Here is a 19,045-nt window from a genome sequence, read left to right on the forward strand (position 1 = left end):
TTTGGGTCATAGGCAGCATTTCTCTTCCTCCAAACACGGCGAGTTGAGTTCATGCCAAAGAGCTCAATTTTTGTCTCATCTGACCACAGCACCTTCTCCCAATCACTCTCGGCATCATCCAGGTGTTCACTGGCAAACTTCAGACGGGCCGTCACATGTGCCTTCCGGAGCAGGGGGACCTTGCGGGCACTGCAGGATTGCAATCCGTTATGTCGTAATGTGTTACCAATGGTTTTCGTGGTGACAGTGGTCCCAGCTGCCTTGAGATCATTGACAAGTTCCCCCCTTGTAGTTGTAGGCTGATTTCTAACCTTCCTCATGATCAAGGATACCCCACGAGGTGAGATTTTGCGTGGAGCCCCAGATCTTTGTCGATTGACAGTCATTTTGTACTTCTTCCATTTTCTTACTATGGCACCAACAGTTGTCTCCTTCTCGCCCAGCGTCTTACTGATGGTTTTGTAGCCCATTCCAGCCTTGTGCAGGTGTATGATCTTGTCCCTGACATCCTTAGACAGCTCCTTGCTCTTGGCCATTTTGTAGAGGTTAGAGTCTGACTGATTCACTGAGTCTGTGGACAGGTGTCTTTCATACAGGTGACCATTGCCGACAGCTGTCTGTCATGCAGGTAACGAGTTGATTTGGAGCATCTACCTGGTCTGTAGGGGCCAGATCTCTTACTGGTTGGTGGGGGATCAAATACTTATTTCCCTCTGCAGAATGCAAATAAATTCATATACTTTCCACAATGTGATTTTCCGGATTTAATTTGTGATGTGCTATCTCTCACTGTTACAAATAACCTACCCTTCAATTATGGGCTGCTCATGTCTTTGTCAGTGGGCAAACTTACAAAATCAGCAAGGGATCAAATACTTATTTCCACCACTGTATGTTAAAAGACCCAGGATAGCTGCAAAATTATATTGATTGGGGTAAGGGACCGAGGAGCTGCAAGCTCAAGCAGCCATCAGTGTGGGTGATGTCACTTCCTCCCTTCACATGCGCTAAATGTTAGCGTGTGCTAAAAATGCTAGCAGGCCTTAGTAAACAGGGCCCTATGTTTGGAGTTGGTACTTCAATGGAGCATTATTATTTAGTCTTTTGATTATCTTGTTATGTGACTGATAGTGCTGTTTCTTTTGATTGTTAGAATTTTGTGATATAAAAATGTTTGAATAAAACTTTTGTGGTACAAAAAAAACAGTATATTTTATATGCATTTAATATACATAAGAACATAAGTATTGCCATACTAGAACAGACCGCAGGTTCATCAAGCCCAGCATCCTGTTCCCAACAGTGGCCAATCCAGGTTACAAGTACTCAGTGTGATCCCAAAACAGTGCAATACATTTTATGCTGCTTATCCTAAAAATAATCAGTGGATTTTCCCAGAGTCCATTTTAATAATGGCTTATGGAATTTTCTTTTAGGAAGCTATCCAAACCTTTTTTAAATCCTGCTAAGCTAATTGCTTTTACTACATTCTCTGGCATGGCAACGAATTCCAGAGTTTAATTACACATTGAGTGAAGAAATATTTTCTCTGATTTGTTTTAAATGTAGTACTTTGTAGCTTCATTGCATGACCCCCTAATCTTAGTATTTTTGAAAAAAGTAAACAAGTGATTCACTTCTACCTGTTCCACTCCACTCATTATTTTATAGACCTGTATCATATCTCCCCTAGCTGTCCTTTCTCCAAACTGAAGAGCCCTAGCCGCTTTAGCCTTTCCTCATAGGTAAGTCATCGCCTTTATCATTTTCATCACCTTTCTCTGTATGTTTTCAACTTCAACCAGTGGCGTAGCAAGGGGGGGGAGCGGTCCACCCCGGGTGTCAGCTCAGGGGGGGTGCTCCCTGCCAGCTCCCCCCCCCCCTCGGCGCATCGACACCCCCCCCCCCCCGACCAACTCCCGCACCCTACCTTTAAAAAGAATATTGGAATCCGAGGCGCAGCGCCTCGCGCCTGCCCTGCACATAAAAGAAATGTGGACCGTCGGGCCTTCCCTCGCTCTATCTGTCCCGCCCTTGCGGAAATAGGAAGTTGCGTCAGCGGAGGGCGGGACAGATAGGGCGAGGGAAGGCCCGACGGTCCACATTTCTTTTATGTGCAGGGCAGACGCGAGGCGCTGCGCCTCGGATTCCAATATTCTTTTTAAAGGTAGGGTGCGGGAGTTGGTCGGGGGGGGGGGGTGCAACGGCGAACCGCCCTGCCCCTGGTGGCAGCCCCCCCTGCTACGCCACTGACTTCCAGTATACCTTTTTTGAGATGCGGTGACCAGAATTGCACACAGTATTTGAGGTGCAGTCACATGATGGATTATAGGCATTATAACGTCCTTATTTTGTGTTCCATTCCTTTCCTAATAATACCTAACACTCTATTTGCTTTCTTAGCCACTTCCACACACTGAGCAGAGGGTTTGAACGTATCATCAACGATGACACCTAGATCACTTTCCTGTTCGGTGACTCCTAATATGAAACCTCTTTTCCACATGTATCACTTTGCACTTGCTCACATTAAAACATCTTCTGCCATTTGGATGCCCAGTCTCCCAGTCTCGTAAGGTCCTCTTTTATTTTTTCACAATTCTCTTGCAATTTAACAACTTTAAATAACTTTGTGTCGTCAGCAAATTTAATTACCTCACTAGTTACTCCCATTTATAAATATGTTAAAAAGCAGCGGTCCCAGCTCAGACCTCTGAGGAACCCTACTATCTACCCTTCTCCATTGAGAATACTGACCGTTTCATCCTACTCTGTTTTCTATCTTTTAAACAGTTTTTAATCCACAATAGAACACTATTTCTCCAATTTTGTCTGGAGTCTTTCATGAGGTCAAATGCCTTTTGAAAAACCAGATACACAATATTGACCATTATGTTCGAGGTGTGCACAATTTTCCTGTCTACTTGGCAAGAGCTCAGGGAGGCACATTCATCCATTATCTAAGCGTCATATGACCTTGTAGTGATATTTTTAATAAGTGCTGATGGATATATCTGCTATAGTACTTTAAGAGATGTTTGGGAAATTTCCCACATATTATTGAAAATAATTTCATTTTGTTTCTTAATCATAAAGATAGATATAATGGAGAAAATAGTAGAAGAGCAACAGAAGAACAGTTTGTGTGAAGAAATTTTAACTACCACTAACTCAAGAGATTGCACTGAAGAATTGGCCGGAGATCCTCAAGCAATTAAAGAACCTGGTGAGTTTATATCTTTGGATTGGGAATTTGAGTTTTAGGGAAATTCGCTTCTGTTTTAATTTGTAAGTCAGTGTATTGATGATTGAAATACGCATTTAGGATCTTGGCATTAAATTACATTTAAATTAATATATTTGGGTCTTATGGTTTTATAATAATTTTTGCATTTCTGTCCATATTTCTTTCCATTTGTGGGGTTTTGTTTTTATAATTGTGTATTTTTCCCATAGACAAGCAGATCTAAAGGTCCTGTTTTAGAAAAGTTTGGAGAGGGGAACTGAGATGTCAGATGAAGGCTCTGTCAAACATGGAGCCTTCTGTAAAATCTCTAAATGAATGCTGGCAAATAATACATTTAAATAATCGAAGGATTTGCCACAGTGCAACTGATGCTTTTGCAACTTTGTGGAAGATAGCCACATTTCCATACAGCCTTTAATTGTAAAGTCAATGGAAGACTTTGTTCATTTAGAGCCTCTGTGCTAGGGATAAGAACATAAGATTTGCCATACTGGGTCAGACCAAAGGTGCATCAAGTCCAGGATCCTGTTTCCAACTGGTCAATCCAGGTTATAAGTACCCGGCATGATCCCAAAAGGTAGATTCTGTAATACTTATCCCAGAAATAAGCAGTGGAGTTCCCTAAGTACACCTTAATAATGGTTTGGCACCAAGTGATCCCAATACCAAACATCAAGTGAAGGCGATGAAGCACCGGCATCGGTCCCTCTTTAGGGATGGTGCCAGGAGCTTTGGGGCATCAGCTTCGCCAGCACCTGGAAAGCGTCAGCGCCGGGAGGACCATTCCCCTCAATGTAGTTGTGCTGATGCGACAGTCTCCATGCAGCTGGGACACTGCTTCAAATTTGGCACTGACAAGTTTGCAGACTGACGCCCTCCCAACTCCGGCACAGTCTTTACCGATGCCTGCCCTCGATGAAAGGTTCTGGGCTATGATCAGAGAGGATCTAGTGGTATAAAGTGCACAGGCATAAACATAGTAACATAGTAGATGACGGCAAAAAAAAGACCTGCACGGTCCATCCAGTCTGCCCAACAAGACAACTCATGTGTGCTACTTTTTGTATATACCCTACTTTGATTTGTACCTATGCTCTTCAGGGCACAGACCGTATAAGTCTGCCCAGCACTATCCCCGCCTCCCAACCACAAGCCCCGCCTCCCAACCACCGGCTCTGGTACAGACCATATAAGTCTGCCCAGCACTATCCCCGCCTCCCACCACCGGCTCTGGCACAGACCGTATAAGTCTGCCCAGCACTATCCCTGCCTCCCACCACCGGCTCTGGCACAGACCGTATAAGTCTGCCCAGCACTATCCCCGCCTCCCACCACCGGCTCTGGCACAGACCGTATAAGCTTGTGCGAGCTGTGGCAGTGGCCAACTCTGTCCTGGAGGCCCATGACCTGCCTTTTGAGCGGTCATCAACACCAGTACCTTGCACTGACCATACAGTAATGCTTTTGACATCTGGAGAGGAAGCTGCTCTGGAGTCACACAGCAGACCCGTACCTTGGTGTCAGAGCCTGGACATCATGCCAGTGGACCAAGGCAGGTGTAGACTCATACCTCCCATGAAGAGTATTGTGCTGAATCTGAGACAGACCATTCATGAGAGTCTGGCGAATAGCCAGAGCATTTCTTGGAGGAGAGGTCCACAGGAGAGAAGAAAGTCCCCATCCAAGGAAGTCTTCTTCACTGATTTTCTCAAGGAAATAGCAGAAGCCATATCGAAAAAGTTGGAGACAGAGGATGAGCTCAGGGCAGAATAATGTACCATCTTGGACTATGATTCAGCACCTAGAGAAGCTGTTGACTATACCCCTTCACAGAGTTCTCCAGGATACACAGATGAAAAATTGGGAGACCTCTTTCTGTACAGGTGGTTCCTAAGAAGGTTGATTCTGAGCTCCTGAATTTGAAAAGGACCAGCTGCTCCACCACACTATGGTGGTCGAAACCACTCTCAAAAGGGCCAGAAATTCGAAGACTCATGCTTCGTCTGCTCCAGGCAGAGAGGCTTGAACACTGGGTTCTTTTGGGAGAAAAGATTTTCAGGCCTCAATGCTTACCAGCTCTATATGAGCCTTTACTTGAAGTCCCTGGTTCAGAGTGTGCTTGACTGTGCAGACTCTCTCCCTATAGGGAAGTCTGCAAAACTTCTCAAGCTGACCAAAAAGCAGGAGGAGTGTAGGAAATATTTGGCCAGAGGTACAACACAGTTTATGTGGTATCCAGAATCTTTGCCTTGGGTATGGGGATGTGCAAACTCATGGCTGCATGTCTCTGACTTGGAACCTGCAGTTCAGGAGAGGTTAGCAGACATCCTGTGCTGAGGAGATAATCATTTTGGGGATAAAGTGGAAGAGGTCGCTGACCTCATAAAAAGGCATACTGACACTGTTAAGTCCGTGTCTCAGCCTTCCTCTTTCTGCCTTTTCCAGAACTTCTTGGAGGTTTTCGGGTGAACCTCAAAGAGGAACCTACTAGTCTTGAAGGCATAGGTTCACTCCTTCTTCCCATCCACAGCAACATGCACAGCATTCCTGTCCCCAGCAGCAATGCTCCAAGAAGCCCCATCTTGCTCCTCAGTCAAAGCAAGGGACGAGCTTTTGACTGGCTCCACAAGAGTATAGCTGCAATTGGTGCCTGTCCCAGATAACTTTCTAGGAGAAGAGAGGCTGAATTTTTACCTAGATAGGTGGCCCCTTGTAACCTCTGATCATTGGGGTCTCTAGATAGTCCAGGTAGGTTACACACTCCATTGGCACAAAAGACAGCCAAATAGCCCTCCAAGAGTGTCTTACATCAGCTGTCAGCACCAGGAAGTGCTTGCAGAAGAACTTTCTGCCCTTCTAAAGGCCAATGCAATTGAACCTGTTCCAAGAGAGGAAGGGATTCTATTCCAAATACATCATCGTGCCCATGAAAATGGGGGATTTCGTCCCATCCTAGACCTCAGGGCCCTGAACAAATATCTAGTCAAGGAAAAGTTCAGGATGATTTTTGATCATTGTGGTTTACATAAATAAAAAACACATGAATGTACAAATTATCACACAGAAAGGAACTCCATAGGCCAGATAGGAAAGCCACAATAACTCTCAGAACCAATCTCACTTTCTAAAATATTAACCATCTCTTCAATTGCAAAAAGCTTAAAAAATCCTTAATCCTGTAACACTATCAATACTAAAAGCCAAACAAAAATAAAAAAAAAGTAAAGACTTAAATTTCTGTGTCATCATTTCCCTGGGCACCCTTCTTCCTATAATTCAGAAGAACGTTTATTTTTTATCATTTTTTTTAATCTCTCTTCTTTTGTGTGATTTATATTCTTTCCTGTTTTTATGGCAGTTCTTTTCTATTACTTTTTTGAAGTCTAATTCTTTGTTATATGTCTCTTATACTTGGCTAGTCAAAATTGTGGTGATATATCAAATGTTGTGAATAAACATAAACATGTTCTCTGGACCTAAAGGATTCTTAAACCAATATTCAGATACTCCCAAGTCACAGGAAGTATCTCAGATTTTGAGTAGGGAAATACCACTACCAGTACAGCATCTTGCTGTTTGGCCTCACATCTGCTCCCAGAGTGTTCACAACATGTTTTGTTGTAGTCACAGCGTTGCTATGCAGACTGAGAGTTCAGTGTTTCCCTGTCTGGATGATTGACTGATCAAGAGCACAATGAGGGAAGGTGCTCGAGAATCCGTGCAGAGAACTATTCAGATGTTGGATCTGTTAGGGTTCGTCATCAACTACCCTATCCCATTTACACATGGTACAGAAATTGGAGTACATAGGAGCCCTGCTAAACGCAGTTCAAATTTGAGCCTTCTTTCTGCAGAAAAGAACAATTGCGCTCACCACAGTAGCCTCTCAGGTTCATAGCAACCAACTGGTCACGGTATGGCACATGTTGCAGTTACTAGGCCATATAACCTCCACATTGCATGTCACTCCCATGGCATGCTTCCATTTGAGGGACTCCCAGTGGGCCCAAGCCTCAACGAATCTAGTGGCTGTCATCTTCGTCACCCCAAAGCTGAAAAAGCCTCTAATCTGATGGGCAATTTGGTCAATTTGACATGAACTACCAGTACAAATTCTCCCCCACAGAAAATACTGATCACAGATATATCTACTCTGGGGTGGGGAGCACATGTAGATCTCAAGAGGCCAAGTTTCAGATGAACCTTCTGGAGCTACAGATAATCTGGAACACTCTAAAGTCTTTGAAAGATCAGCTAGTGAATCAAAATGTGGTAATTCAAAAAAACAATCAGGTAGCCATATGTTCAGACCTGCCAAGTCTCCCGCATTTAGTGGGAGACTGCTGTTTTGGTAGATCATCTCTCGCGCTCCCACCAAATCAGGAAAGTCTCCTGCTGAGACACACTGCCACGTCAGGGGGGGCCATCTTGCACATTTTTCCCACAGTGCCACTGCTGCTGCTTCTTCTAATGAGCAGCAGCAAAGCAAAAAAAAAAAAAAAAGCAAGCATGGGGCCACAGCCTTCGGGCATGTGCTGTCTGTCCTCTGCCCTGCTGATGTCAACTTCCTGGGGCAGAGGACCGACAGTGTATGCCTGAAGGCTGCGGCCCCGCACTTGCTTTTTTTGTTTTGCCATGTCACTGCTTCTCATTGGAATAAGCAACAGTGGCTAGGAAACAGATACCGTATGTGGATGCATAGAGAGAGGAACAGGAGGTGCTGAAGCAATGGAGAGAGCAGATGGAAGATAAAATGATGAAAGAGTAGGACATGTGCAGAATGGAGAGAGCAGAGGGGAGATAAGATAGAAAAGTGGGGTGGTGCTGAATGGAGAGTAGAGGGGAGATAAAATGCTTGAAGAGTGGGGATGCTGGATGGAAGAGGGATATAGAGGGAGAGAAAGAGGGGACATGGAAAATGGCTGGAGAGAGAGAAGATACTGGGAGGAAAGATGAGGAGAAAGGTAGAGACGCTGAATGGTTGGAAAGAGGAGAGACACTGGAAGGGTGGGGGAGGGAGAGGACACACTGAATGGAAAAGGGAGGATGGGGAGAGAGAGGGGGGGACACTGGATGGAAGGATCAGGAGAAAGGGTAGATGTTAGATGGAACGATGGGAAGAGGAGAGATGCTGGATGAAAGGGTGGGGTGAGAAAAAGGGAGGACCCTGGATGGAAGGGAAGGGCGAGAAAGAGGGAGGACGCTGGATGGAAGGGTAGGGAAAGAAAGAGCAGACACTGAATTGAAGGATGCAGAGAGAAAGAGGGGGGCAACACTGGAAAGATGTGGAGAGAAAGGGGGAAGATGCATGATGGAAGAGTAGAGAGAGAAAGAGAGGAGATGCTGGATGGAAAGGGGGAGAGGATACAGTTAGTGAAAGATTGGAAAATAAGAGGAAAGGGGGATAGGGAAGAACAAGGGTGAGGAAAAGATGAAAAACCATAGGTAGATGAAGTAAAAACAGGGAAATCAGACTGGGTAGTAAGAATGAATTAAATCTGGACAGACAGGCAAAGAAATTAAAGAAAACAAAGAAAAAGGAGAGAGAAAAAATGACAAATTCACAGGAAACCCTGGCAAGAGAGTTAAGAGAAGACGAAGGAAAGCAGAATCAAGAGATTGGGAGCACAATTAGAAAAAAAAAGCAAATGGCCAGACAACAAAGGTAGAGACAATTTTATTTTTAATTTAGGATAAAGTAATGTGGTAGCTGTATTAATAAAGGTTGATAAAAAAAACCCCATAAAATAGAAAATAAGGTGATACTTTTATATTGGACTAATTTTAATACATTTTTGACTAGCCTTCAGAAACCAACACTTGCTTCCTTAGGTCAGGAGAGGATACCATAACAGCAGTCCTGACCCTAACCTGAGGCAGGAGGTTTTGGCCTCTGAAAGCTATTTAAAAAAGGTATTAGGCTAGTCCAATAAAAAGGTATCATCTTATTTTCTATTTTCAAGTGCCTAAACTGAGGGAGGGCCGGCATCAGCGGCTAAAGCATGCTGCCAACTGCTGAAACAGCATGACAGGGGGTTCATGCAATGGACTTCTTCAGCTAGCGGGGGTTGGGCATCTTCTCCAGTGATTCAACCAGTGCCATAATTTTGGAGTGGGCTTAAGCTCAAAGTCGGGGGGAGGGCTGAAGCCCCTTCACAGTTATGTGAAGGAAATAGATGCTGGATAAGGGGGTGTAATAGAGTGGACTGAAACACTTCCTCTTACTCATTCCTGCTGTTACTAGTGTAAATAAAATATTTCTGGAATGGCCATGGGATTGAGGTGTGCCAGTGGGTGGAGCCATGAGGTAGATTGGGCAGGGCCAAGGCAGAGTGGAGCAGGACTGGGGATGTGTACTAAAATCTCCCTCTCAAAAATTGGGACCCCTTGTTAGCTCTGTTTGTCTTTAAGCAGGGGTTACGGGATCCTACCCCTTTTGACAGGAAGCAGTCAGGATGTGACTGTAGGCCACCAGTCACGGCATAGTGCTCTATGCCATCTACCTGGTGGGGAAAGACAACAGTCTGGTGGACAGACTGAGCAGAGTGATGCAGCTGCATGAGTGGGTGTAGCCTGCAAGATCTTCAAAGAGTGGGACATATCCTTGGTCCCTCAGTTCTGCTCCAGACTCAGGTCACATGGCAGACTAGCATCCAGCTGCCTTCCTCCTCCTCCTGCATGAGAATTCTCCTACCCGTCTAGTAGGAAAGACCACTGAAATTCAAGCCAGACCAAGGGACAATGATCCTTTCTGGCCGAGGCTAATCTGGTTCCCTCTTCTGGAGTTGTCGTGTCCTCTGAAGAACCGTGGCATTTGGAATGTTTTCTGACCTTCATCATACAGAACGAGGGGTCCCTTCTACATCCCAAACTTCAATCCCTGGCCCTCACAGCCTGGGTGTTGAGAGCATAGAATCTGAATCCTTTCAAATTCCTGAAGGTATCTCTAGGATCCTTTTGGCTTCCGGGAACGACTCTGCTAAGAGGTGTTACAATTTTTAATGGAGGGTGTTTGACGTCTGGTGTGAGTGCAAGGCCCTAGATCCTCTCTTGTCCGACACTCTGTGTGGGAGGTAAGCCAGCCCTGTACAGCCTTTAGTTGTTCACTTCATGAGAGAAGTTTGCATTTGACAATGCTCCCTATAAAACCTCCGTGGGACCTCAACGTAATCTTCACCTAGCTGATGAAAGTTCCTTTTGAGCCACTTGACCTCCTGTCTTCTGACCTGGAAGGTGTTATTTTTGGTGGCAGTCACTTCAGCTTGCAGAGTCAGTGAGCTTCAGGCTCTAGTAGCTGATCCACCTTGTGCAAGGTTTCATCATAACAGATTAGTTCTCCACGCATCCTAAGATTCTTTCCAAGGTGGTGTCAGATTTCCATCTTAATCAATCAGTTGTTCTACCAACATTTTCTGAAAGCCTCATGCCCATCCTGGCAAAAGTGCACTGCACACCTTGGACTGCAAGCGAGCCTTGCCCTTGGCCTTTTATCTGGAGCAGACTAAAGCCCATAGACAGTTCACCCAGCTTTTTATTTCTTTTGATACAAACAGGAAGGGGACATCCATCGGTAAATACACTTTATCTAATTGGCTAGCAGACTGCATCTCCATGTCACAGCTCACAATATTGGAGCCATGGCTACATCAGTAGCCCACTTGAAATCAGCCTCCATTGAGGAGATTTTTCAAGCTGCAATGTGGTCTTCGCTCCACACATTCAAATCTCATTACTGCCTTGAACAGAATACCCGGAATGACAGTCAGTTTGGTCAGACAGTTCTTCAGAATTTGTTTGGTGTCTACAATTCAACTCCACCCTCTTGGCCCATTTTTCTTCTGTTCCAAGTTGCACCTTCAAACCGGGCTATATATAAGTTAAGGTTGATTTTTTTTTGGCTAGCATTGCTGTTGCAAGTCCTTTTTGTCTTACCGTTGTTTTTAGTGAGCCGATATCATGCTTGTCCTCGGAGAAAGAAAGTTACTCACCTGTAGCGGTGTTATCTGAGGATAGCAGAACATACATTCTCACATACCCTCCCTCCTTCATTAGGAGCTGTATTCTTTTAGCTATATTATGGTATTGATGGTTTCATGCATGTCAGGTGGAAAGGCACTCGAGCATGTGTGGTGGAATACTGCCAAACGTTTAAGGAGATATTACGCTGGGCAGCATCCACATCAGGGCTGCATCAGATGACATCACCTGCATGTGAGACTACATTTCCTACTGTCCTCGAACACCTGCTACAGATGAGTAACTTCATTTTTCTCCTGCTTTAAGGCCCCAGTGCTTAGAAGCAAATGCGGGCGCTAGAAACCATTAGCACTGAACTAGCACCCGTATTAGTGAGCGCAGAATGCTCAGTTGCTCTGGCTAAGGGAAACAGAGTGCTCCAGAGATTAGTACAAATAGCATGCTAATGTAGTGAAATGAACGTTAAGGAGGTCATTTCCTATTCCCTCCTAATGCTCAAAGAACAGCACAAAAGAAAGCCGCCTTACTGCTATAAAAAAAATAACGCCAGCTCAGAGCAGGAATTAGGATTCTTTAAATTCTGCCAGTTTTTATACAGTTTGGTCATAGAAGAAAGCCAGTACAAGCCCCAAAGCACCAGTAGTGGTAAACAAATGTGCATGAGTCCGAGCAAACAAGAAAGTGAACATAGTAGCATAATAAGTAACAGCAGATGAAGGCCTGAATGGTCCGTCCACAGTCTGCTCAACAGTCATATTCATTATCAATTCAAGATTAAATCAGCAATGAATATAAGATTATGTACTTGATCATAGTCTTTCTTTGGTGTTTGTGGAACATAGACAGTTGAAGTCCAGCTGGCTCTGTCCTTATGTTCAAACCACTGGAGTTGCCATGAAAGCCCACTCCAGCCTATCCGAATCTCATGTCTTTTACGGGACACAGACTGTAAAAGACTCCTCGGCACTGTCCTCACGTTCCAAATTACTGGAGACTCCATCAAAGCCCTCTCCAGCCCATCCTAAACTGGATTGCTATATGCAGGATAAAGACCATATAAGCCAGCTCAGTTCTGGCCTTAGATTTTACAGCCAGAGTGGTCATCTAAGCACCACTTGACATGCAAACGCATATGTAACCCTTTAAAGTTTATTTTTTATACCATTTATTTTCTATTTAGAGACCCTTTATGTTGAGCCCACTCATTTTTGAATTCTGTCACCTTTTTTTTTTCTCCACCATCTGCCTCAGGAGGGCATTCCAGGCATCAACAACACTCGCCGTAAAAAAAAAATTTTCTGACATTACTCCTAAGTCTACCACCCCGCAACCTCAATTCATGTCCTCTAGTTTTACCATTTTTCCTTCTCTGGAAAATATTTGTTTCTATATTAATACCTTTCAAGTATTTAAATGTCTGTATCATATCTTCCCCTGTCCCTCCTCTTCTCTAGGGTATATATATTCAGGTCTTCCAGTCTCTTCTCATATGCCTTTTGATGCAAGTGTCAACTCATACCACTTTTGTTGCCTTCTTCTGGACCACTTTAAGTCTTCTTACATCTTTAGCAAGATAAGGTCTCTAAAACTGAATACAATACTCCAAGTGGGGCCTCACCAACAACTTGTACAGAGGCATAAACACCTCCTTTATTCTGCTGGTTAGGCCTCTCTCTATGCAGCCTAGCATCCTTCTGGCTATGGCCACCAGCTTGTCACACTGTTTTATCACCTTCAGATTCTCGGATACTATTACCCTCTCCCAGTCTGTGCGTATCAGCCTCTCATTGCCTAACACGTATGTCTCCCTTGGATTTCTACTTTCTAAGTGCATCATTCTGCACTTTTTTGCATTGAATTTTAATTACAAAACATTAGAACATTCTTCTAGTTTTTGCAGATCCTTTATCGTTTTCCACTCCCTCCAGGGTGTCCTCTCTGTTACAAATCTTGGTATCATCCACAAAAAGGCAAACCTTACCTTCTAGCCAGGTTCAGTCTTAGAGCTCCCTTTAGGGAGATACTGTCCGACACCTAGAAGAAGCACTCGTGGGATTCAGAGGCAGATACCAGGTACTTCTCTTCAGATGAGTCTTATGGGATCCCTTCTGAACCCTCCCCTCCACCTGAAAGGAGACTGTCTCTGCCAGAGAGCCTTTGATTTTCATTTTTTGTTTAGGAAATGGCTGATGCCATTCCATTTCCTTGGGCACTGGAGGATGAGTCTGTGGCCAAGGTGCTCCCCTCTCCACGAGATACTCAAGGAAGTCCTCATCAGGAACTGGACGGTCCCCTCTGTCGGTCCCCGTCGTGTCCAAGAAGAGTGACACCCAGTATCGACTCCACAGTGAACCATAGTAGTGGAGTCTGCTCTCAAAACAGCCAGGACTACTAGAGACTAGGCATCGGCGCCCCCAGGCAGAGAAGCTAGAACCGTGGATTCTTTTCAGAGGAAGATGTTCCAGACTTCAATGCTTATCTCTCGTATACAATACTACACTCTTCACAAGTGTCTACTTGTGAAACTCAGAAAGCGTGTCAAAAGTTCTTGGCCAGGGGCACTTACAACACTTTTGATGTGACATCCAGTATCTCTGCTCAAAGTATAGCAATGTGCAGCCTCTCATGGCTGAGTGTTTTTGACTTGGAACACTCTGTTCAGCAGCAGTTGGCAATGCTTATAACCTTTTAGGAGAGAAGGTTCAGGAGGTCACTGACCAAATCAAGAAGCATACTGATACAATTTCTTCTGTCTCTCGCCAGGCGCCTTCTGCACCTGCCTCCTCAGCTAGGAGGATTTTTGGCAAGCCAAGGAGCGGTCTCTACTTCTATTCTAGCGCTCGCCATCCTACTCAGGATCAGCCCCAGCACACTCGTTCACATCAGTTGCGTGTGTGTAAGGCCCCTGCTGCTCCCCAGTTAAAGCAAAGGATGAGCTTTTGTCTGGCTCCAGCAGAGCAGAGCCGCAGTGAAAGCGTCCGTCCTGGACAACTTGCCGGGGGGGGGGGGGGAGGGGAGCAATCATTTTTTTCACCTAAGGTGGCCTCTTAATCTCTGACCGGTGGATTCTTCAATTAGTCTGTCTTGGAGACGCCCTCCAAATTGCCCGCCAAGAGCTCCTTCAGTCAGCTCTCAGCACAGGCAGGTACATGCAAAGGAACTCTCTACCCTTCTACAGGCCCTTGTGGTTGAACCCATCCACTAGGGAAGAATGGCAGGGAATTCTATTCCAGGTACTTCCTTGTGCAGAAGTCCGGGGGGATGTGTCCCATCCTAGACCTAAAGGCCCTGAACAAACTTTGTCAAGAAAAGTTCAGAATGTTTTCCCTGGGCACCCTTCTCCCAGTGATTCAGAAGGACGTTTGGCTATGCTCTCTGGACTTAAATGATGCTTGTACTCGCATTCCGATACTCCCAGCCTTCCAGAAGTATCTTCGATTTCGGCTGGAAACACATCACTTTCAGTATCACCTGCTACCTTTTGGCCTTGCATCAGCTCCCAAGATCTTCACCTAGTGTCTAGAGGTAGCTGCAGCATTGCTACGCAGACTGGGGCCCCATGTGCTCAACAATTGGCTGGTAAAGAGCACCTCAGAGAATGGTGCTCGGGAGTCCATGTAGATAACTATTCAGATGCTAGAGCTACTAGGCTTTGTTTAAACTACCATCTACGCCCTGTCCAGCGATTGGAGGTCATAGGAGCCCCGCTCAACAGAGGGTTCGAGCCTACCCCCCTGAGATGAGAGCGGACAGTCTTGGCTCGCTGGCTTCCAAGGTTCGTGCCTCTTAGCGCAGGTCACAGCTCGACAGATGTTGAGATTGCTGGTCCACATCACTTCCACACATGACACATCTTTACATTCGATCACCTTATATATATATATTTTATTAGATTTTAATACTTATACAGATATTATAATACTGCAAAGTATAATACAGCCATTAAGTAATACAATTTACAAATCAGGAAATCAAGAAAAAATTCTCTTCTTATAACATGGCTTCCTTAGACCTCAATATGAAAAAAAAGAGGGGGGGTAGGAATATAGTGAAGTTAAACATAATATACATAAATCATTATAATCTTAATTATGGTTCCGTCATTCCTTATTTCTTTATTACTCTACAGATTGCTTACTGTCTAGGAAGGTCTGGAGTTGGTTAGGCAAATAATAGACATATTTTATCTGATTTAGTCTAATAATACATTTACAAGGGTAAGCCAGGAGGAATGAAGCCCCCAATTCCAAAACTTTTGGTCTCATAGAAAGAAATATTTTTCGTCTTTCTTGTGTGGACTTAGTCACGTCCGGGTAAAGCCAAATTTTTTGACCAGCAAACAAACGGTCAGTTGATTTAAAATACAGACACATTATTGCATTTAAGACCTGCTGAAATACAAATGAAACAATTAATGTCCCTCTTTCAGTTACATCTTCAATTGATTGTTCCAAAATGTCTGTGAAGTTTTGCAGGTCTATTGACTTCTCTGAGTCTATTTTTTTCATTGTAGATGGTATATAATAAATTTTATTCAACGGTGGAAACACTTCTTGGGGAAATTTCAAATTTTCTTTTAAGTACCTGCAAAACATGTCATTCGGGGACACTCCCAACAGTCTAGGAAAATTCAGTATTCGGAGATTTAATCTCCTATTATAGTTCTCCACTTGCTCTATCCTCCTTCTTAAATCCATATTATCCTTTATCACAGCGATTTTAAATTCTTCAGTTTGTTTAGACTCTCCCTGCAAGGCCTCAATTTTCAAAGAAAAATCTTGTTTCACCAACTCATGGGAGTTCTTCACCTCCTGTATATTTACATTCAATATCTTTACCTCTTCGATCACCTTAATGGACCCTGGCTTCTCAGTAGTATCAAGCCACGAGGAGTCTAGAAGACATCATTCAAGTGTTCCCGGTGCTTGTACTCTCTCTTCAGTGGTGGACAATTCGATCCAATTTGACTTGGACTTCTGTTTCAAATTCCTCAGCCACAAAAATTGCTGATGATGGACGCATCTCTCCTGGGATGGGGAGCTCATGTCAGTTTGGTTGCAGTGTATTACACCAACAAGCAGCGGAGCACCGGATCATGCTCTCTGTGTCAGGAGGCCGTCCGGGTGTAGCATTGGGCTCGCAAACACGGCACGTTTCTTCAAGCTACTTATCTGGCAGGGGCAAACATTACAATGGCGACAGGCTGAGCAGGATAATGCAATCACACGAATGGTCTCTTGATACGGGCATAGCCTGCAAGATCTTCCGAGCGTAGGGCACCCCCTTTTTGCCACTCAGATCACCAGAAGGTCTCACAGTTTGTTCCTGGCTTTGGGCCCTCTGCAGACTAGTGTCAAATGCATTCCTCCTCAGTTGGGGAACAGGTCTTCTGTATGTATATCCTTCAATACCTCTAGTGGCACAAACTTCGTTGAAATTCAAGCTGGACTGTGGAAACATGGTTCTGATCGTGCTGCTCTGGCCATGGCAGATTTGATTCCCTCATCTTCTGGAATTATCCTCTGAAGAACCGTGGAGATTGAAGTGTTTTCTAACCCTCATCGCACAGAACGAGGGGTCACTTTTACTGTATATCCCAACCTCCAGTCTCTGGATCTAGCAGCTTAGATTTTGTGAGCCTAGAATTCTCTTCCTTGGATCTTTGGGAGGGTGTCTCCTGGGTCTTGCTGGCTTCCAGGAAAGATTCCACTATAGAATTCAAAAATGAACTTGCAGAATTATTTATCTCATGGTACCGGAAGATTGGAGGGTTTGCCAATGTAACGCCGATTTATAAAAAGGGCTCCAGAGGTGATCCGGGAAATTACAGAACTGTGAGCCTGATTGGTGCCGGGCAAAATGGTAGAGACTATTATAAAGAACAAAATTACAGAGCATATTCAAAAGGGAAAGAGATTAGGACTTGATATACCGCCTTTTTGTGATTTTTGCAACTACACTCAAAGCAGTTTACATAGTATATACATGCACTTATTTGTATCTGGGGCAATGGAGGGTTAAGTGACTTGCCCACAGTCACAAGGAGCTGCAGTAGGAATTGAACCCAGTTCCCCAGGATCAAAGTCCACTGCACTAACCACTAAGCTACTCCTTTGTATGGATTAATCAAACAAAGCCAACATGGATTTAGTGAAGGGAAATCTTGCCTCACCAATCTACTACATTTCTTTGAAGGGATGAATGAACATGTAGATAAAGGTGAGCCAGTCGATGTTATGTATCTGGGTTTTCAAAAGGCATTTGACAAAGTACCTTATGAAAGACTCCAGAGGAAACTGGAAAGTCATGGGATAGGAGGTAGTGTCCTATTGTGGATTAAAAACTGGTTAAAGGATAGAAAACAGAAAGTAGGGTTAAATGGTCAGTATTCTCAATGGAGAAGGATAGATAGTGGGGTTCCGCAGGGGTCTGTGTTGGGACTGTTGCTTTTTAACATATTTATAAGACTTCCGGTGGAGGCATGGAGCGGTGAAGACGTGAGACAGAACTGCTCCGGGGCGCATATTTAAATCGGTGCTCGTAGAATCGAACACCCACCCAAAAATCGAAGTAAACACCAGAAAAGGCATTTTGCACATAAATTGGCTGTTGGTGACGGCTGAGGCGACGCGGATGGCTGCGAAAGCAGCTCGAAAAGATCCAAAAGAAAAAGCCCGCGCCGCGAAGAACAAAATGGCGGACGGGGCCGCGTCAGCATCGCCGTCGCCAGGCACATCGTGGGCTGCAGAAATCACGGAAGAGGTGAGGGCAGCGGTGGAACAAGCAGTGGGCAACAAACTGAAACTTAAGGGCTGACTGAGAGGCACACGCAACTGTTTACTGAACTTCAGGAAGTGCAGTGTAGAGTTGGGATGGCGGAGGAGGATATCCAAAAGGTCTCAGAGGAGCAACCGAGAATGCAGGCGCGCCTTGCAGAAGTGGAGTCAAAGCTCGACGATCTTGAAAATCGTTCGAGACGGAACAATCTGCGCCTTGTGGGGCTGCCTGAAACCCTGCCTGAGCGGAATCTCTGTGTATTCCTGGAAAAATGGCTGCCAGAGGCGCTTAGCAACGAGGAATTGGCAACAGCATTACGGGTGGAAAGAGCGCACAGACTTGGCCAGAGGAGAGAGGATACAGGAAGGCCCCGTGTGGTGATCTTTAGGATCTTGAACTATGCCCATAAAATGCTCATCTTACAAGAACTGCATGCAGGCAAGCAACTGGAATATAAAAGCAAAAAAATCCTCTGTTTTCAAGATTATTCCACTGCAGTGTCCACAGCGAGAAAGGGCTTTACACCGCTGTGCACCAAACTTTTTGGGCTTAAGTACAGATTCAGCCTTCTATACCCAGCTAAGCTCAAACTGCTGGAAAATGGCCAAGCAGTCTACTTTGAGAAAGTAGAGGAAGCAACTAAATATGTAGACCGAATGCTAGCCAAAGAGCTTGAGGGCTGAGAACAAGAGGGAGCTCTATCAAGGAAAGAAGAGACTACACTGAGCATCGTTCACAAGTTAATGGCCTCAGTGGAGATGGACTGGTCCATACAAGTACAAATTACTGACATGTTCGGGCTATATGAGTATTGTTATGCAAGTTATGCAAGTAGCAAGTTATAAGTGAGTTTGGCTGGCTCATATCAGGAGATGAGCCGTTGCCCACTCTTGTTGTTTGAGTTTTGAGAGTTTACAGTTGGCCCAGTTGTTAGAAGCATCAAGGACACTTGGCACAGCAGATAACTAATGACAGAGGCAAGACAGAGGAGTAGTGGCCATAAAGGCTGCAGTCAGTGATTGTTTGAATCTCCACTGAGGATTT

At 44.7% G+C, this 19,045-nt stretch overlaps 1 protein-coding gene across 1 annotated transcript in view; it reads left to right on the forward strand.

The window, feature by feature from the left end:
- Positions 1 to 19,045, forward strand: part of PCM1 (pericentriolar material 1) — an 866,960-nt gene that overhangs the window by 822,994 nt on the left and 24,921 nt on the right. The window contains 1 exon segment of the mRNA XM_030191464.1: positions 3,097 to 3,226. Within this exon segment, the coding sequence (XP_030047324.1) occupies positions 3,097 to 3,226 (130 nt within the window).

Source organism: Microcaecilia unicolor, chromosome 2 (assembly GCF_901765095.1).
Source record: "Microcaecilia unicolor chromosome 2, aMicUni1.1, whole genome shotgun sequence".
In the NCBI taxonomy this organism is placed as follows: domain Eukaryota; kingdom Metazoa; phylum Chordata; class Amphibia; order Gymnophiona; family Siphonopidae; genus Microcaecilia; species Microcaecilia unicolor.